Below are 21,688 nucleotides of genomic sequence, written 5' to 3'. Positions count from 1 at the left end.
TTCTGTGATTGCCGTGTACCGAAGTGGATGTAATGGAAGTAACTTCTGCCGATGTGGATAGGGAGAAGCTCGCGCTATAGACGGGCGGTACCTCTATTATTTGGACATACGGTGGATTCAACAAAAATGAACCGCATCGAAAAAAAAAAAAAAGCATCAGATCCAGAGGCAACAGGACCAACGTATGTCATGTCATGTCATTATCCACACCGCTAATCCTGTACAGGGTCGCGGGAGGGTGCTGGCGCCTATCCCAGGTGACTACGGGCGAAAGGAGCACCACACCCTGAACTGATCACCAGCCAGTCACAGGGCCAACATAGACACTGTCATTGAGTGGGAACTGAACCCACACTGCCTGCAGACAAATCAGGCGAATGTACCACTTCACCATCATTGACACGACCAACGTATTTCAACGTTTAAAACACCACCACCGATTTGAGTATGAAGACTGTCAAACAGATTCGAAACAAACAGATGAAGGAGAGGCAACAACTAGCTGTCATTCAGGTGCTAAGCTAAGATCGCGAACAGTAGCATTCACATTATTAAAAAAATTGGCATCGGAAAACTATCTCGTAAGTATTTGTGCGTACCGGCGACAAGCTCCCTCTTAGAGCATCTTTTCAGCACTAATGGCAACGTTATAACTCGTGATCGTGCATGTCTGATACAAGCAATGGTGAATATGATGCTTTTCTAGCCCCCAAAAAACTAATACAATGCAATACAATACAATCGCCAGAAGAGAGTGCCTTGTACTTTTCATCAAATGGTGACATTAGTGATTTGTATCATAATATTAATCAAATTCTTTGTCTGAAACTAAACTGACTCACAATCGTCGTTTTGCGAGCATTGTGACAAGCTTGTGTGTGACGTTTGGGTGTGTGTGCGCATGTGTGAGGAAGAGTGCAGTGGAGGAGATGAGCAGATATGCTGCAGTGGCGAGCAAGGAAATGAGAGACAAGTGTAAAGGAAAAGTTGAAGAGTATATAAGATAAAGCAAGTCGAAGCAGAAACGGATAACAGCATTTTAACGCGTAAAATACAAAAAATGCAAATCAAATCGTAATCGCAATATTGGTCTGAATAATCGCAATTAGTTATTTTTTCAAAATCGTGCAGCCCTACTGTTTGGTGATAATTTTGGTTTGGATTTTAAACCGTAACTCTAAGGGGTGTGGTGATTAGTGACATCTCTCCCCTGACATCGTTGGTATGCTTAGCTGTCACATGCGCTCCTATGCCAACAGTGATATTGCCATCGACCAAGATGCCTTTCTCTATGTGCGAGTTAGCATGCGCGAGCTCGCATACGCCTCATAGTGCGATGCGGTTAGTGTAGGTGTAAAATACAAAAATATCACCCACAACCGACCCTGTGGCCTTTGATACAGCACGTTTTTTGGCCGTGAAAATATGGTAAATCGATTTTCGATGAGTCTTTACATCCCTAGAAATAAGACGAATGAGCTTAGGACGGTCATGTTATGAATACAAACGGAGGAACGATGATGGAAGGGTGCCCCGGTTGCGTAGGACGGACCAGCAAAATCGGGTAAACTGCCTAATTTTGTTGATTTGCACAAATTATTAAGTCAACGTGTTTACCCAGGGCAAGTCTCTTTTATCCGATGCTTGTTCTCTCTGGAAATGTGACAAATATTTGATAAGTCACAAACACCAAGAGTTTCGGGCTATTGTCGTGGTGTAAATTTAAAGTCTGTGTCAATAAGGCGTCTATAAATGTCTGAAGAAGATATGCTTAATTTATTACCAGCATGTGTTCAGCGGAAAGGTAAACAGTTGCGAACGATGTCCTGCAGCCACTTACTGTACAGGAAATGCAAAGCGCTTGCATATGTAGACAATTTACTACGGAGACTGCTAGGCTTCACCATGCATGAGGCGGCTTGGATACTGGATAGATGGATTGCTGGTTGGATGGACTATTTCATAGAAAACCATAACCATGAGGCTTTATATGCAAATAATATATACAATATAACTTTATTTATATACTGCATTTCACAACAGCTGTAGCTGTAACAAAGCGCTTTCCATATGTTGTAAAACAACTCGGGTTGTTCAGAAATAATAATTAAAAAAATAAATAGGTTAACACCCTTTTACGTATGGGGAGACTGATGAGCGCATGCAATACAATACATTACAAATTTATAGAGCGCATTTCACAACAGCTGGAGCTGTAACAACATAGTTTTTGGTATGTATATGCCGGTTGCTTCAGGCATTTCTTTAGCTGTCTGCTTTCACTTCTCCAGACTGCTTGAAAGCAGCGGGTTATTTTTTCTCCACCCGGTAACTGGCGTATCGGCTTGATGCCATCTTACGTATGTTAGCATTTTGAAACTATGACTTGCAACATACTGCATGGAGGTCAAACAATGCTGTCACACAGTTATTTGTTCCAATAACAACAAATGTGGCGGTTGCGTGTGTTCAGGCGTTTACATTTTTTCCCCTCAGACATATTCATCGTATGACCACGTGCACTGAGGCCCGTACCGAGACAGTACGGGACAAATACAAAAAAACGTATTAACAGGTTGAGATGATCTATGTCAGGGGAGGAATGTCACACTCCTTACAGTCACAACCAAAACTATCACGGAACATCCACTGAACAGCGTACAAGCAAACAACGAAACAAAGAAATACAATTAACACAAAACATGCATCTCTCATGCCATTCATACCCCAAAAAGAAATAAATATCACACATAAAGTTACTGCACTGCATTCTGGGAGTGTTTCAGCTTCAGCCAATCAGATGGCTGTGCGGTACAACACACTAACGTAATGTTCACCAGAGGATGTTTGTAAACTCTTGGAGGGGTTTGAGCCACCATTTAGGGATTCAAGGACCTCAATGTCTTGCCAAGTGGGTACCAGGTGTTGGGTTTTCTGTCTTCAGACAGAACCTGGGTCAGTGCTTTGTTGTGCTACAACACCCTGTCTACCATTCATCGCATTGAGCCCCAACGCGTCAGACATAAAAAAAAAACAAAAAACAAAAAAAAAACCTAATGAAAAAAAAACAATAGCCAAGTGTATTCGATGACCAAAGCACTGCAACGTCCATCCATCCATTATCCGTTGCTTACCGGGGTCGGGTCGCGGAGGCAGCAGCTTCAGCAGGGAAGCCCAGACTTCCCTCTTCCCAGCCATGTCTTCCGGAGGGATCCCCAGGCGTTCCAAGGCCAGCCAGGAGACATAGTCTCTCCAGCGTGTCCTGGGTCGTCCTCGGGGCCTCCTGCTGGTGGGACATGCCCGGAACACCTCACCAGGGAGGCGTCCAGGAGGCATCCTAATCAGATGCCCGAGCTACCTCATCTGGCTGGCCTCAACGTGGAGGAGCAGTGGCTTGACACTGAGTCCCTCCCGGATGGCCGAGCTTCTCACCCTATCTCTAAGGGAGAGCCCGGACACGCTGCGGAGGAAACTCATTTCGGCCACTTGTATCCGAGATCTTGTTCTTTCGGTCACGACCCACAGCTCGTGACCGTAGATGATCGTAGGAACGTAGATCGACGGGTAAAGAGAGCTTTGTCTTTTGGCTCAGCTCCCTCTTCACCACGACAGCCCCATGCTGCACAGATCCGCCTGTCTATCACTCGCTTCATACTCCCTTCACTCGTGAACAAGACCCCAAGATACTTAAACTCCTCCACTTGGGGCAGGATCTCTTCCCCGACCTGGAGAGGGCACTCCACCCTTTTCCGACAGAACCATTGTCTCAGATTTGGAGGTGCTGATCTTCATCCCAACCGCTCCAGTGAGACTGGAGATCACGGCTTGAAGAAGCCAACAGTATCACATTCTCTGCAAAAAGCAGAGATTCAATACTGAGGCCACCAAACCGGACACCTTCATTGCCTCGACTGCGGCGAGAAATTCTGTCCATAAAAGTTAGGAACAGAATCGGTTACTTCAGCCCCAGAGATAGGTGAGTCCACCTGTGAGTCCCCAGGCTCTGCTTCCTCAAAGGGAGGCGTGTCGGTGGAATTGAGGAGGTCTTCTCCCCACCGACTCGCAACGTCCCGAGTCAAGGTCAGCAGCACCCCATCTCCACTATAAACAGTGTTAATGGTGCACTGCTTCCCTCTCCTGAGACGCCGGATGGTGGACCAGAATTTCCTCTAAGCCGTCTGGAAGTCGTTTTCCATAGCCTCACCAAACTCCTCCCACGCCCAAGTTTTTGCTTAAGCAACCACCGAAGCCGTATTCCGCTTGGCCAGTCGGTACCCGTCATCTGCCTCCGGAGTCCCACAGGCAAGAAAGGCCTGATAGCACTCCTTCTTCAGCCTGACAGCATGCCTTACCGCTGGTGTCCACCAGCTGGTTCAGGGGTTGCCGCCACGACAGGCACTGACAACCTTACGTCCACAGCTTCGATCGGCTGCCTCCACAATGGAGGCACGATACATGGTCCACTCAGACTCAATGTTCCCCGCCTCCCTGGTACGTGGGCAAAGTTCTGCCGGAGGTGGGAGTTGAAATTCTTCCTGACAGGGCATTCTGCCAAGCGTTCCCAGCAGACCCTCGCAATACGTTTGGGTCTGCCGTGTCGGACCGGCATCTTTCCCTACCATCGGAGCCAACTCACCACCAGGTGGTGATCAGTTGACAGCTCCGCCCCTCTCTTCTCCCGAGTGTCCAAAACATGCGGCCGCAAATCCGATGACACGACTACAAAGTCGATCATTGAACTGCGGCCTAGAGTGTCCTGGTGCCAAGTGCACATGTGGACACCCTTATGTTTGAATAAAAAAAAAAAAACATTCAGTGATGGGGAAGTTGTGAAGGAGTGCTTAAATGCGGTTGCACAAACATTATTTAAAGGAAAACACAAAACCCAGATGTGTGAAATAATATACCAAATCCCAATGGCCCTGACTCCATTCCAACCCAGATTTAAGTCACTGGCAGGGCAGTCACAAACTCATTTTTCTCATTAAGAGAAGGTAAAAACATATTCAAAAGAAAAGGTGGTGTTAAAGCTCATTTTGAATTAGTTTTTCATGAGGACAGCCATTTTATTGATTGTGTACTGATCATGTTGACCTGTCTTACTTGGATAATTAGGCTTTCCGTTTTTTTTGATAACTCTTTGATTTAAGAAAAAAAGGTAAAAGATGTTAACTCAACGCTTAGCACTTGATATATTTCTGCAGGAGATATTTTACTGTTTTTTCTGGAAGTGGCACCCTTAAGTTCCTGGAGCCACATTTTCTTGAATGTGAAATAAACCCCATGTATTTGTTTGACTGGCGTGTTTAATGGGAACATTGCTAAATGTTTAGTATATGATTGTTGAAAATGACTAAATATTGAAACTATATAAAAATGTGAACATAGGCAAGACATTAAGGGAAGTTGGACTTTGGTTCGGACCTTTTAATTGGAAGAGATTTTAGTCGTGGACCTCTGTGACTTTTAATTGAATACCTCTGCCATATAGGCTACTGCCACCTAGTGTAATAGTAAACCATGCAAGACAACACCACATATCCTTCTCTTTTAGTAATAACCTTCCAGCAATAAAGATTTATTTTTTTTAATGAACACCCAAACCAATTACCTGACTAGTCATAATCAGACAACAGGCAGCAAATTAAGTAAACCATGAACATTTCAGAAGTATTTCAGGGATTCAAAACTCAAGCTACAGTTAGATCTGTACTGAAAGCAGCTGAGAATGTCAGGGACTTTGCTAAAGAATGATTGATTACAAATGAAACGCACCTTCACCAAACACGGCAGATGTCCCTCCCTTTCCCAGCGTCACCGTATATCAAAACAGAATAATTTCACGTTTTTTCTCCCCAATAACTATTTTTCTCCTTTTGTTGCTAAAGCAGTCCAACTAGTCAGAATGCAACAGTCCATTAACGTAAACCATCCATACTTTCCGACAGCTCAAAAAACTGAACCCACCCCCCTGAAAAACTCAGGGAACATAGTCCTCCAACCAAGCAGGATTGTGAATCTTCCTGCGGCCTCGCTGGAGAACAGCAGATGCTTGAGGAGGCGTGGCAGCAGGAGGGGGCATGTAAACATCCTCCGGTTGGAGCATGCAGCAGATGCAAGTCACAAGTGTGCGACTTTGCACCACGACGCACATCGGTTTACACTTTAACTTTGGCTTGTTTCAGCACCATGGTGCGTCTCAAAGTCCCACACCGAGTAGAAGCAGGAGGGGGCGGCTGGTACGGAAAGGACAACCGTGCAGCAGCTCAACCGGAGAGCTTTGAGTTACTGCATGGGGAGTAGCTCGGTATAATCGAAGAAAAGCTGTGAAAGAAGGCTCCCAGGGCCTGTCCTCAATGTCAGCAGTCTGGAGACAGTCTTTCAGGACTTTGAGCCATCTCTCAATTTCCCCATTGCTACAAGGATAATAAATGGAACTGCAGCATTATGTAATGCCCTGCACTGTCAAATAATCCTCAAACTCCGCAGACACGAAGGAAGTCCCCTTGTCCACAACTAGTTGATTGGGTTGCGCTCCCAGCTGAAGACGGTGGACAGGAAGGCAACGACAGTGGCAGACGACACATCTGATGTGAAGGCCACTTCTGGCCATTTGCTGTAATAGTCCACTTGTGTGATAGCAGAGTGGAATGGACCCGCTATTTTTATATTTATTTATTTAGTGAGTTTTGGCCAAGCAACATTGGGAAAGGCAACAGATTGCAGAGGAGAGCCCGTGTCCTGAATGTTTTGTCATGCTGGGAGCAGGTACGACACAACTTGATGGCAGACAATCGTAGTCCATTCTAGGCCATCAGTAGAGTTCCCTCAGCCTCGTTTTGGTGTTTATGATGCCTTGGTGGGTCGTGTGAGCTAGGTGTCACAACACAATGAGTGCCACGTATCAGGTAGCCATACATCTCAGCCATCAGTACATAAACGAAGATAGGGTAACAGGCCCTTTGGAATGTGTGGCCTCCCCGGGTGAACAGGGCTGTCTGTGTAGGTGGTGTGAAATCAGATCAACAGTCACCAGCGCTACAGTGTCCTCCTCCAGCTCCAGTTGGTCAATAACAGGCAGGGGCAGGCGCGACAGACAGTCCGCTCCCACATTTTCCAGGCCAAGGTTGCTTTCTCACTGTAGTTGAAGCACATAAGACGGGCAAACCACCTCGCAATTCTCATTCCTGGCCTCCCAAAGCCTTTTGTGGATAGAAGAGTTTTAAGCGGGCTGTGATTAGTGCGCAGGCTGAAGTCTCTTCCTCACAGTTACATGCGCCACCTTTCAGACACCCAAACGCAGACCTATTTGACGATGGAATACAATACAATACAACTTTATTTATATTGCGCATTTCACTATAGTTGGAGCTGTAACAAAGTGCTTTCCATATGGTGTAATATAAATTTGCGGGAAATTAGAACACAAATTAAAACACGTAAACAATAGCTACCAGAAGAACAGCAGAACAGCGACAGTCTCATGTTCAGTCGAAAGCTGAAGAATAAAAATGTGTCTTCAAACGACTTTTAAAAGTGGACAGAGAGGGGGCTCGCCTAACATTCAATTGGAGCTCCTTCCATAAGGAAAACAGAAAAGCCGCAATCCCATTTTAAATTTCAAGTTTCATTTGTTACATTTTGTCATGTTTTTCAGAGTTATTTAGTACAGATATTTGTAAAGTTATGAGAACTGTGTTTGTTTCAAATTCAAAAGTCCAATCTACTATTTAGAATTGAATTTTTGATAGTAACCTTTTCCTTTTCCTTTTCCATAAAATCAGGTCATTCCATGCTGGAGAGGAAGATTTTCGAGCACGATTCAAAGTTCCTCCATTCCAAGACTGCATCCTCAGTTTTTGGGGGTTTTCAGATGAAGAGAGAACAAGTATGGAAGAGAGGACTTTGAGACATGGTCAGTGATTTGGGGAGGCCTTTTTTCCATTTAATTGTATTTATTTCCAATAAGGAACACAATTTAGTTGATGAAAAACAATTATTTTTCGCTCAATTCCTATTTGAGCTAACATCCAAATCTAAAACTGCATCTGAAAAGATAATTTTGGTTATCTTTTTGCTGGATAAGAGTAGTAAAATTATCTATCTGTGTTAACCAAAATAGTTTGAGTGGAACCTCCATTCACAAACTAAATTAATTTCAAGACTCAGTTTGCAACCTGAAATGTTCGTCAACTAAAGCAATGTTTCCGATTGAAATCAATGGAAATAGAATAAATTTATTCCATCACCTGAATGAATGAAGACATACTCTTATAAAGGAATACACTACCTCATAAATATTTATTCCATTTTTATTTTCCATTTTTATCACCAGTGATCTATTTTTCATTCATATTCCAAATCTTTTCAATATAGGCCATTTTGTTTCATGATAACCATACATCATGATATATTTTCAGTTATTTTATAAGAAAATATGGATTCCTGTCCCCAAAAAGTCACCCATAATCCACCTGAATGACTACCGTCATGTTGCTCTCACACCAGTCATCATGAAATGCTTTGAGAAACTGGTTCTCCAGCACATCAGAGGCTGCCTTTCTCCCACACTGGACCCCTTCCAGTTTGCATACCGAGCTAACCGATCCACTGAGGACGCCATCAAAACTGCTCTGCATGTTGTGTTGGGCCACCTGGAACAACAACAGAGCTATGATAGAATGCTCTTTGTGGACTTCACCTCAGCATTTAACACAATCATCCCAGACATCCTAATCACCAAACTGGACATTCTAATTTTTTTATCGCCCAGCCCTAATATGCAATATAAAACAATGACTGCTTGCCTTTTCGCAATCATAATAATCTTTATTGGCTAAGCATGTAAAACACACAGGGAATTTGTCTCCGGCAGTATGAGCTACATTAGTATTACAGTAACAGGAAAATATGAAGAACAAAGACATGACATTTAAGTATTGAAAATCTTTTAGTGATGCAGAGGTATAATTGTGCAGTAATACCACCCAATGACCACCGTGCAACAATTTGGGCAGTCCTAACAGCAGAGATGGAGTGATCAGTGGTACAATACTTAGAATACTATGACAGTTGTGCAGATGATAACCGTTTTATTAAGTGTCCAGCAGCAGTACATGTAATGCAACTTTGTGTGTGCAATTATACAGGTCCTTGAGTGCTTTAAAGTGTCAGTGCTGGGCGATACTATCAACAACAGCTGTTCAAGTATGTACAGAGCTGAGGCTGCACTGATCTGTGCAATAATAATCTTATCGATCCATCCATCCAAAGTATATTTGGTAACTTCAAAAAATTTTACAAACCTTTCCACGGCTAGTTGGTAAATTTGTAAAAGAGAGAGGTTCGCTTCAAACACACCCCACACAAAAATATGTTTGTAATTTTTTAATTCCCGGTGAGAAATTTAGCAAGCAATATTAGTAATATGCCATTTAAATAGCAAAGCTGTGGGCAATTTGTTACAGGAATTAGTAAAGTATTTCCTTACACGTTGTGGGCGTAGCACTAGCCTGCTTGCGCCCGACTATTTTCAGGATCAGCAAACCAGAATTTCTGTTTTGACAGAGGAATAACTACACACAACCTTTCTCATCTGAAGGTGTGGAAGAAGTGAAGACTTTTATATAAAGCGACAAAGAATCAAAGAAACATTAACTAATAAATATACATGCCAACAAAATTTGAACACATTTGAATGGACATCTTTAACACCCCCACTTGCTCTCACATTATCTTGACCACACTAAACATTGGGAAAAAGCTTACATGAATTGCTTTTTGTCATGCAGCATTTTGTTCCAATTTCTGCCGGATTGTTTTCGTCTCTAAAGTGACTTTTGTAACATGCACACCATTTTGTCTCCAGTGCTTGATTTGACCTAATAGCCTTCAGCTGTTCCATGTAAATTTCACAGTCATTTGGTGCGTTCAAGTATGCCGTTTTGACATCCATCTGATGCAAAATCAGGTTATCTTGTACTGCTTTTTGCATTAGCACTCTAATGCTAGTCATGTTTGCGGTGGGTGAAAATCTCTCATCATAATCTACACCCATCTTTTGACTATATCCCTTTGCAACGTAACGTGCTTTGTAATTGTCACGTCCTTCAGTATTGTTTTTAAGCGCATACACTCATCTATCCCCCACTGTTTTCTTACCCCTAGGTAAGTTAGTCCAGGTAAATGTGTTGTTTTCTTTGATCGACTGCATCTCATCCTCCATTGCATCACTCCATTGCTTTGCTTTGGATAAGGTTATGGCTTCGCTGTTTGTTCCAGGTTTGTTACACATTAACCGGTAACAGTAGTCAACATTCGTGAAAATCTGATCATCAAATTCCTCGCCACTGATATATTCATACTAGGCCTGCACGATATGCCGTTTGAACATCGCAATTGCAATGTGCAAATGCACAATAGTCACATCGTAGGACGTGCGATGTTTCTATTTTTTATTTATTTATTTTTTTTAGAACACGGAAACTTTTGGTTTGTGTCATAAAAGCAGCACGCTACACTATGCTCTACAGTGTAGAGATACACAGACAGTTTTGCTCACCCCCCGCAAATTAGTTGTTTCATATTTTATATTTTAAAGATGTTTATAACTGTTGCTGCTTTCAAGGTTTTTTATATTCTTGTGTTTTTGTAGGAGTCAAGGGACAAGGGCACCTGCTCTTTTATTTATTTTTTGTTTAAAATATGTTTAATATTTTTGCTGCTGGTTTACATTGAAGGGGGAACTACAATGTTAAATATCTGAATTATTATATGAATCCAATGGTGTCATGTTGAGTTAACCAAATTCTTCCCAAACTGAGCTATTTGAGTCATCCGGTGAGAATTTTTCTAGGTCCAATATCGCAATATACATCGCAACCGCCCCAAAAATCGCAATGTCAGTTTTTTCGAAAGTCCTGCAGCCCTAATTCATACCAATATTTTGGTTTCTTTCACTCTCTGGAAGGATATCGCTTTTGTTGAGTTTCACCAGTCTATGTTTGGTCATGACCCTGAGTGGCATTCGGGCTCACACTTGGCTGGTGCAGATTGATTTGCCATTGGTTGGTTGTATACCAGACAGTGTTGTTTTTGGCAGGCATTTTAGATTTAGTCTTAGTCTTAGTCATTTGGACAAAAATTTAGTCATTCCTATTCGTGATAGTCAGTCTAGTTTTAGTCAACAAAAACTCAAAAAAGATTTTAGTTTAGTTTTAGTCGACAGAAACGCCAAAAAAAGGTTTTAGTCTAGTTTTCATAAATTTATTGGACGTAAACTCAAAGTTTTCATTTTAGTTCAAAATAGGCATACAATGTTTCCACCCATTAGTAAAGACTTTGATCGACTACTAAGGATTATGCATTACAAACAGATAAAAGTGGTAACAGTGGAATCAATGCTTATTGCTCTAAAATAAGCCAAGAAAAAAAACGTTTTATTTGGCAACTGTTGTGGCTTTATTTCACTCAAAGCAACATAAAATAAAAACGTTTCAACAACATAGACTAGTACTAGACTTCAAATACAGTCGCACAAGTCCAAACTCTATCAAACATATGTCTTGTTTACTTGTAAGAGCTTGCTATTATCAGAACGAAGTAGTCTACCGAGAGTCATTGTCGCCGTGCTCCATCGAAGGAAAGTGTGTCAGTCAGTGTGCGCAAGCCGAGACGAATGACTGCAGACGTGTTTGTGTTTTGTTGTTCGGCTGTGTTTGCGGCCCATGTGCCCTGTGTGCTGCCCTGGTCGTGCCCAAACGAAGGATAGGTTGCACCAGCATTGCATTTTTTGAAAGACAGATAACATGTACAATAGGAAGGCTTGTCATAAATCCTGAGCGTCTGAGGAACCAAACGCAAACAATTTCGTCCCGTCTCGTCAACAAAAATTCATGTACGTCACGTCATGTTTTCGTCATCAAAAAACCTTGTTTAAATCGTCATCATGAAAATAGGGGCGTTAACGAAATATTCTCGGCATCGTTGACGAAAACAACACTGGTACCAGATCATCATCATCATCACTAGTGAAAGTCTGGGTTTCCTGCTCTGATACAGCTTTTGCTACAAACTTCACTAATCTGTGTTTTTGCACTTTTCACTGTCTGAGATAGAACACTAAATAGGCAGGGCTATTTTTGTCACACCCAACAAATATTCCCTCCTCATATTTGGAGTCGGGTTTCTTTCTGTTCTGTTTATAAGGAAAACATTTAGAACCAAACTTTTGCATCCTGGAGAGGTTAGGTTGTTTCCCTGTTAGCATTTGATAAGTTGTCTGTTTTATTCTATTGTTGAAACATCTGTTCTCACAATAGCTGCTGTCTGGACTGCATAGGTCCATAACATCTTTGCTAAACCACTCTCAATTAGCATGCATCTCGCCATGTCAAATAACGTGCACCAATTACATTATTTGACAAAACGGCCCACAGTTCCATCACATGGTAGTTCCGGAGGAGAGAGGCTTAATAGTTAAGCCGATAACAAGCACCCTCCCCAGGCATGCACGGGACGAAACGGCCTGTAGCTCCATCACACGAGAGCTCCGGAGGAACGAGGCCTGTATACGTAACAGAACTATAACAAGCACCCTCCCCGGACACGCACGGGACGAAACGGGCCGTTGCTCCATCATACGAGAGCTCCGGAGGAGCGAGGCCGGCGTACTTAACAGTTAGGCCGATGACAAGCACCCTCTGCGGACACGCGCTGTATGAAACAGCTCATAGTTCCACCACAAGGAAGCTCCGGAGTGAGGCCGGCTTGCGTAATAGTAAAGCCAATCACAAGCACCCACCCCGGACACGCGCGGGACAAAACGGCCCGTAGTTCCATCACAAGAGAGCTCCGGAGGAGAGAGGCGGGCGGGCGTAATAGTTAGGTCGATGACAATCACCCTCCCCGGCGGACACGCACGGGACAAAACAGCCCGTAGTTCCATCACACGAGAGCGCTGGAGTAGAGAGGCCGGCTTTTTTAACAGTTAAGCCAATGACCAGCACCCGACCCGGACACGCACTGGACGAAACAGCGGTTAAATGATAGATTTTAAAATGAAACAAATCAAAATTTAGCCCTTTTCCCCATTTTATTATCAATAGTAAAATAAATAAATAAATAATAATAATAAAAACAATTCAATATATATCAATATTGACCGATATGACATACTTGCGCAATATAGTTTTCAGCCATATTGCCCAGCCCTACCATCAACAACCTCTTGTAACCATTGAATATAATCATAATTGCAGTGACCCATGAGCTCATGCCATGTCTGCATGTCACAACACCTATTGCAATGGTCATCATTGTCTCCATTCACAGTGGGTAAATAATACATCCTATTTGTATTAAGTTCATTTTGTCTTGTTATTGTTATTTATATTTTGACTGATTCATTTATATAGCAGACAATTTTGTTTTAGGTTAATTTTTTACCTGACATGTTTCGGCGAGACTTTCGCCTTCTTCAGAGTCACATGATGGTGTCTTGTGACTCGTCTTTATCAGCTGATGTTCCATGATGGCGTGACTTGCCCCCGCTGTCCGTTCACTCCTCCAAGACGCTGATCCAGGTGGTAGAGAGGATGAAGGCTCCCTCGTCCCTGTTGATGGTTTTTGTGCCTCGTTTGCGGATCTCAGTGGCCTCCCTGATGCAGCGCTGATGTTTGTTTTCTTCGGTGCGGATAACCCTGGCCTTCTCCCAGTCCATGATGTGGTTTTCTCTTTTGCAGTGGTCGGTGATGGCTGATTTGTAATTTTCCTGTTGTGCTTGTTCTTTTATTGTTCTTGTCTTATTGCCGTCTCCTTCTCACACTGTCTTTTGTTCTTTCTTTCTTGTGGTTAAACTACTTTCTGTCTCCCCAATGTATGTTTTATTGCATGATTTGCATGGAATTTCGTAAATGGTGTTGCATTTGTTTTCCGGGTGTATTTTTTTCTTTTGGGTGTACCAGTATTTGGCATAGAGTTGTGTGTGGTTTGACCGGTGTGTTGATATTGTATTTTCTCATTGCCCTTCGGATACGTTCCGTAATTCCTCTTATGTACGGCAACGTTACCATTCCTCTGTGCTCTTGTTTGTTTGTTTTTTCTTCCTCAACCTGTGTTGTGTTATTTTTGTTTTTGACCTGCCCTGCGCCTTTTGTTATTGCCCACTGTGGTTACTGTTAACTTCCCGCATGTTGTGCGCGGATATCGCGAGAACCTGTGTGGCTCTCTGGTGTGTTGTGTGTTCGCCTGGATGAGGAAGATGGCGGTGAATTAAAGCAGTTGAAAGCTTAACGTCGTGTTTTATGAACTTTACATGGTAGCAGAGGATGGTTTCCAACTATAGAGTACCGCCGAAATTCGACGAAGCCAGACCATACGAGTGCTGGAAAAATGAAGTTAGCATTTGGAGACTTGTTACGGACTTGGAAGAAAAGAAGCAGGCACTTGCGGTGGCGCTGGGTCTAAGCGTATTCGAATTTAGACTCGATAGCAAAAGACAGTGCGGCGTCCATGGCGGACTATATAATAGACTTCGAGCAAAGATACAACCGGATGAAAAAGTACAACATGGCCCTGCCTGACGCTGTGTTAGCGTTTAAACTACTGGATACAGCGTGTCTCGAGGAGAAGAATAGACAGCTGGCGCTAACGGCGTGCACGGACTTGACATTTGCATCGATGAAATCAGCGTTGAAAAGGATTTTCGGAGGGAAAATCACCGGCGCAATTAACGGCAGTGAGATGAAGGATACCGCCTTTTACACGGATCAAAAGCAAAGAGTACCCGAAAAATTCAGGAGAAGCAACGTCTCGTCACAGAGTGGACAGCGGCCGCCACAGCAAGGTACAAATTCACTCGACAAATATGGCAAGCGAACAAAATGTGCTATTTGTCAAAGCACGTATCATTGGGCGAAGGATTGTCCTCATCGGAGGAATGAAGTCAAGTTGATGGAAGGTGATGGTGTGGAGGAGTGTAACATCACACTGTTTACCAAGGTTGTGACCAACTCTGAGATATTTTTGGCTGAATCACTGGGATCGGCCATAATTGACACTGCATGCACCCGAACTGTTTGTGGTGAGAAGTGGCTGGATTGTTTCCTGAAAGAACTGAACCAAAGTCAACTGAACAAACTACAGCAAACACAATCTCCAAGCTGCAGGCCTTTTAGATTTGGAGATGGGCAAGTGGTGCACTCCAATAGAAAAGTAAAGATCCCAGCCAAGATTGGACAAACAAAATGTCAGATTGAAACAGAAGTTGTTCCTGCTGATATTCCTTTATTGTTGAGCAAAATGTCTTTAAAGAAAGCAGGGACTGTCTTAGACATGGAGAATGACAGAGTTGTCATGTTTAAGCAACAAGTGCCTCTTGAGTTCACCAGTTCCGGACACTACTGTGTGGACATAAGAGATGGAAATACAATGAAACAGTGGCAATGGATCTACATGAGCTGGAACCTGGTGTGTGGTACCTCCACATCATCGATCACTTTACACGTTTTAGCGCTGGAAACATCGTGAGGTCTAAGAAACCTTCGGATATAGTCAGCTCCTTCATTCATTCGTGGATATGTATTCACGGTGCCCCCAAGCGGATCTTCACGGACAACGGTGGAGAGTTCAATAATGAGGAGATTAGAGACATGGCGGAGAAATTCAACATTGAGACGAAAACTACAGCAGGATACAGTCCCTGGAGCAACGGTTTGTTGGAAAGACACAATATGACTCTGACTGAGACACTTTTGAAAGTAAAAAAGGAAAATGGGTGTGGCTGGCAAACTGCTTTAGACTGGGCTCTTATGGCAAAAAACTGTCTGATCAATGTGCATGGTTATAGTCCACACCAGCTTGTGTTTGGACACAGTCCCAATCTTCCGTCTGTCTTAATTGATAAACCACCTGCTCTTGAGAGTGCGAATATGAGTACTAGAGTAGGGCAACATTTAACAGCATTACATGCTGCTAGAAAAGCTTTCACAGAGGTGGAATGCTCTGAAAGAATTAGGAGGGCGTTACGTAAGCAGCTCAGACCTACAGATGAAATGTATGAAACAGGTGACAAAGTGTAGTTATAGGTCAGGATGGAGCCGTTGTGTTCGTAAGACATGGCGGAATTCTTGTCAGAGTACATCAATCCAGGCTAAGTAAATTAAATGCACACAATGAGCATGAACCTGCACTTCGCAGTGTTCCCAACAATGGTATAGAAAATGAAAATACAGTTCAGACTGATGTGTTAGAGAATTCAGATGATGAACAAAGTCTTCATGGAGGAGAACAAATTACTGAAAACACAGAATTAAATGATAAAGACACGAACAGACAGACTGATGAGATGGGCCCAGAAACAGAGAGTGATGTAACTCCTGCTGTTTCATCTACTGATGTAAAATTAAAAAGGGGTCAGGTGGTCACATTTACAAACAAAGATGATGATACTCAGTACACTGCCAGAGTTTTAGGCAGAGCAGGAAAGGCCAAGGGGCAATACAAAAATTGGTACAATTTGCAGCAGCTAGAACCTAATGGAAGTGAGGGACAAAGACAAGCATTAGATATGTCACAGGTTGAAAATCTTCACACAGATTGTGAAAACACTGATGCCGATGTACTCATTACCAAAGACATCTCTTTTGATGTGGCTAAACGGCAAGAGATTGATAACTGGAAAAAGAACAATGTTTATGAGGAGATCATTAACAAGGGTCAAAAATGTGTTTCTACTAGATGGGTCTGTACACTGAAAGAAACTGCTAATGGTATTGTACCCAAAGCTCGCCTTGTGGCGAGAGGCTTTGAGGAAATCAATATTCACGAGTTGCAAAAAGATTCTCCCACATGCGCATCCGAGTCGCTTCGATTGCTGTTAGCTGTGGCATGTCAAAACAAGTGGACGGTTCATTCTATGGATATTAAGTCAGCCTTTCTACAAGGAATGGAACTCTCGAGAGACATTTACATTCGCCCCCCACAAGAAGCTGGTGTGGACAGAAGCAGCGTTCTTTGGAAACTAAAGAAATGCGTGTATGGACTTGCGGACGCATCCCTCTATTGGTACAACAAAGTCAGACAACTCATGCTGAAAACTGGTGGTAAAATATCACAAGTTGACCCTGCAATATTCTATTGGCAGAATGAGCAATCTTTGGTCATAGGATTATTGGCGTGTCATGTAGATGATTTGCTGTACAGAGAGATGCTGCGCTCAATGAGTCAGAGAGAGATCAGCTCAGGTCCAAAATTTGACAGATTTTGTGGGTTGCAAAACAAACAAGACCTGATGTTATGTTTCACACATGCAGCCTGGCATCAAACATAAAAAATGCTACTGTTCAGTCCATACATGAAACCAACAAGGTGATACGGAAACTTAAGTCAGAGAAAGTCACACTTAAGTTTCAGTATTTGGGCAAAAATGATGATTTGAGTTTGACTGTCTTCAGTGATGCTTCGCTGGGGAATCTTCCAGATGGAGGCACACAGGGTGGGGCTTTAATAGCTCTCACGGGAAAATTTGGAAAATTCTCACCTTTGTTTTGGCAATCTAAGAAAATCAGACGTGTAGTGAGGAGTACACTGGCAGGAGAAACATTGGCTATGTCAGATGGTATTGATAATGCCATGTTCCTGGCTACACTCTATTCTGAGCTTACCACTGGAAAAGCCGACCTGAATACTCTTCCTCTCATCTGTGTCACTGATAACCATTCCTTGTTTGATGCTCTCAAATCCACAAAACAGGTCACAGAAAAGAGACTTAGGTTAGAAATAAGCAGTATCAAAGAACTGCTTCAGGTAAACAAAATCAAAGAAGTGCACTGGTCAGATGCAAAGTCACAACTTGCTGACTGCTTAACAAAAAAAGGTGCTTCTCCCCTGATGCTTCTAAAAGCCCTAGAAGAAGGAGTATTGGTGCAGTGATGTTATACCTGTTATGTGAATTTTTCCTTGAATTTGTGTTTTGTTAAATGCATTTTATAATTGTTCAGGATTGCTGTCACTTTTCTTATTTTATTTTTTTTGTTTAAAGAAAGAGGGAGATTGTTAACTTCCCGCATGTTGTGCGCGGATATCGCGAGAACCTGTGTGGCTCTCTGGTGTGTTGTGTGTTCGCCTGGATGAGGAAGATGGCGGTGAATTAAAGCAGTTGAAAGCTTAACGTCGTGTTTTATGAACTTTACAGTTACTGACAACCTTTTAGTGCGTGTTCTATATGTTTTTCCTCCTGTGTTCTGTCCTCCAGGTCTGTGATTATTGTGTTGCGTTCGTGTAATGTTCTGACAACTGATAACTTAGGGATAGTGGGGTGTTCTGATGTCCAAAGGAGGTATTGGTCGGTGTGTGTGGGCTTATTTATTTAAAAAAATAATAAAACCACTACTGGGACTCACAGACCAACATTGCAAGAACTCTGACCAACTCGCCACACAAAACACCAACATAAAAGTACAGAAAGACGAAATGTTAATCTCTCACGATGTCATTTCACTGTTTACCAAAACACCCACACAAGCCACCATCCAGATAGTACAGGACACATTAAAAGTGGACAAGACACTCAAAAAACCGACCAATCTAATAGTACAGTACAGGACATCACCCAACTACTCCAGTTCGTCGTCACATCCACATACTTCAAATTCAGGAACACCGTATACCGGCAGAAAGAAGGCATCTTGGAGGAGTGAATGGACAGCGGGGGGCGTGACTTGCCTGTCATTTTTTGACAGGTAAGTCACGCCATCATGGAACATCAGCTGATAAAGGCAAGTCACAAGACACCATCATGTGACACTCTGAAAAAGGCGAAACTCTCGCCGAAACATGTCATGTAAAAATTAACGTAAAACTAAATTGTCTGCTATGAATGAATCAGTCAAAATATAAATAATACATCCTGTTGTGTGAATGTGGAATTGTGTACCATCCTTGTCGTAGAACATCATGTCCTTTTTCGAAGATGACCGTCGCACCACTGATGTAGCTGTGTAGCAATGTGAGAGCAAGTGGGGGTGTTAATCAGAATCAGAATCAGAAATCCCTTTGTCATTGTACTCAAGTGTGCAACGAGATTAGAGAGCTCCCCTCTCCAGTGCAATACAACAATAATTCAGATAAATATAAATCAGATAAATAAGAGAATAGTTAGTGCAATGGTAAATAATAATAATAATAATAATAATATTCCCTTTATTAGTCCCACAATGGGGAAATTCGAGATTCGAACCCAGGCCTCCTGGGGAGACTGGGTCCTGAACACGGCGCCTTAGACCACTCGGCCATCCTGGCAGCCTCGAGATTCGAACCCAGGCCTCCTGGGGAGACTGGGTCCTGAACGCGGCGCCTTAGACCACTCGGCCATCCTGGCAGCATACTGAATAGGATATATAAAAACACATCACATTGCTGTTCTGCAAGGTAAGGGTGGTCGTGTGTGTGTGAGAGTTTAGAATGGAGATGGCTCTCGGATGTGCTCTTACTTTGTTGCACTTATGCTTGCTACGTAATGTTTATTTGATTCTTTTGACAGGGTTTTTCGCCAGTGCTATGGTGCCTTGAGTGTCCTCAAAAATAATTGATATTTGTGAATATGGGCCCACAACTGTACTATGTACAAACACTCTTGCAACGTCGCAGATAGAGCCACATACTCTGCCTCACATGTGGATAATGCAACAGTAGGTTGTTTCTTGGTCTTCCATGAAACAATAGGTCAGTTTTTCTTTTTTTAAAGCGAATACTGAAACCTGTTGTGCTTCATCTGTCACTTGTCAGCTGCCCAATCAGCATCACTGTATGCTTGTTAATCCATGTTTATCATTACATTTAGTGAAGCAAAGTTCCTTGCCAGTTGTACCGTACCTTAAGACGTGTTTTAATGTAGACCATTGTTCTTCTGTTGGCCAGTGTTGTTTTCGTCAACAATGACGAATATATTTCGTTAACGCCCCTTTTTTTCATAACAATAACGAGACGATGACGCGCTAAACAAAGATAAAGATAAAGATGTCCTTTATTAGTCCCACAATGGGGAAATTTGAGGTGTTACAGCAGCGAAGAAAAGATCACACAGAGTCGGCGGCATAATGTAGCCGTTAATGTATAACATTAGCAGCAGACATTCATAAAAAGCATGCAAATATACACAGTATAAACGTATCTAAGTGTAAGGAAACACTCCTAATGCCTGTCCACGCTGTTATGATAAAAACTACTGAATGATTGAAAATACTGCAATGATAAAAATATTGCAATGATAAAAGTACTGTAATGGTAAGAGTACTAAAATGATAGAAAAGTACTGCAATGATAGAAAATACTGCAATGATAAAAGTACTGTAATGGTAAAAAGTACTGCAATGATAAAATACACTGCAATGGTAAAGGTACTGTAATAGTAAAAGTACTGCAACGATAGAAAAATACTGCAATGATAAAAGTACTGTAATAGTAAAAGTACCGCAATGATGGGAAATACTGCAATGATAAAAGTACTGCAATGATAAAAGTACTGAAATAGTGAACGTCCTGCAATGGTAGAAATACTGCAGTGATAGAAGTACTGTAATAAGAATACTGTAATGGTAAACAAAATACATCATTGGTCAATATTTAAGTACACCATTGGCTGAAAGTACAGTAGTAGTGTATATTGCATCCTACGACTGCACAATTGCACTAATGCCCTCCCGTTTGTAGGCCTGACCCAATGTTCTTGTTAAAAAGTCTGACAGCAGTCGGCAGGAAGGAGCGTCGAAATCTCTCTTTGGTACAGCGAGGGTGTAACAGTCTATCACTGAAGGAGCTGTGGAGTGTTCTCAGAGTGTCATTGAGTGGGTGGGCTGGGTTGTCCAGCATTGATGACAGTTTTGCCGTCATCCTCCTGCCCCCCACTGAGTCCACAGAGTCCAGGGAGCAGCCCAGGACAGAGCTGGCCCTCCTCACTTGTTTGTCCAGTCTCTTTTTGTCCCGGCCCGAGATGCCTCCTGCCCAGGAGACCACTCCATAGAACAGGCATCACCAAATGGACCGCGGGATGATTCGGACCGGACCCATGGCCAATCTATGATGTTTCTTTTTCAGGGCGCATTCGCAAACGTTGGCGTTGCAATTCTAGTAAATACGGAAAAGGCGTCACTGATTTGAGCCAATCAAATCTTTTGTTTACGATCCACTGCCAATTGCACAGCAGACCGGAAGAGAGTGCTGCTGACAGGATGCCTTGCTAAAAAGTTAGCGAGGTCGATGCGTCTTGTTTTAAATGAATGGACGGAGAAATTTAGTTTCGTTCTGGCTGCAGCCAATTCAAAACCAGTGTGCATCATACGCTCCGAAACCGTCGCATCACGCCCTTTTGTGCACAGTTATCCGCTGACGTTTGAGGTGAGCGCATGCAAAAACATCGAACTTCGAGTGCAGTACAACAGATTTTTACATTTTCGTTTACATCCCAGCGGCATGCAAACGAATATTCAGTAAAAGTATCATGGATTTTGGGGAAACATAAAAAAACGTTCAAGTGATGGGGAAGTTGTGAAGGAGTGCTTAAATGTGGTTGCACAAACAGTATTAAAAAAAAAAAAACACAAACCCCAGATGTGTGAAATAATCTACCAAATCCCAATGGCCCTGACTCTGTTCCAACCCAGATTTAAGTCACTGGCAGGGCAGTCACAAA

The 21,688-nt window shown here is 42.7% G+C and overlaps 1 protein-coding gene across 1 annotated transcript in view; it reads left to right on the top strand.

Moving 5' to 3' along the window:
* Positions 1–21,688, top strand: part of ect2 (epithelial cell transforming 2) — a 299,642-nt gene that overhangs the window by 127,697 nt on the left and 150,257 nt on the right. The window contains 1 exon segment of the mRNA XM_088312727.1: positions 7,785–7,915. Coding sequence (XP_088168853.1) covers positions 7,785–7,915 — 131 coding nt within the window.

The sequence above is a fragment of the Idiotropiscis lumnitzeri genome, chromosome 13 (genome assembly GCF_059441095.1).
Source record: "Idiotropiscis lumnitzeri isolate Australia: NSW breed Sydney's pygmy pipehorse chromosome 13, RoL_Ilum_1.0, whole genome shotgun sequence".
Lineage (NCBI taxonomy): Eukaryota > Metazoa > Chordata > Actinopteri > Syngnathiformes > Syngnathidae > Idiotropiscis > Idiotropiscis lumnitzeri.
Note: the sequence above shows the minus strand (reverse complement) of the source record. Positions and strands in the feature narration are given on the sequence as shown.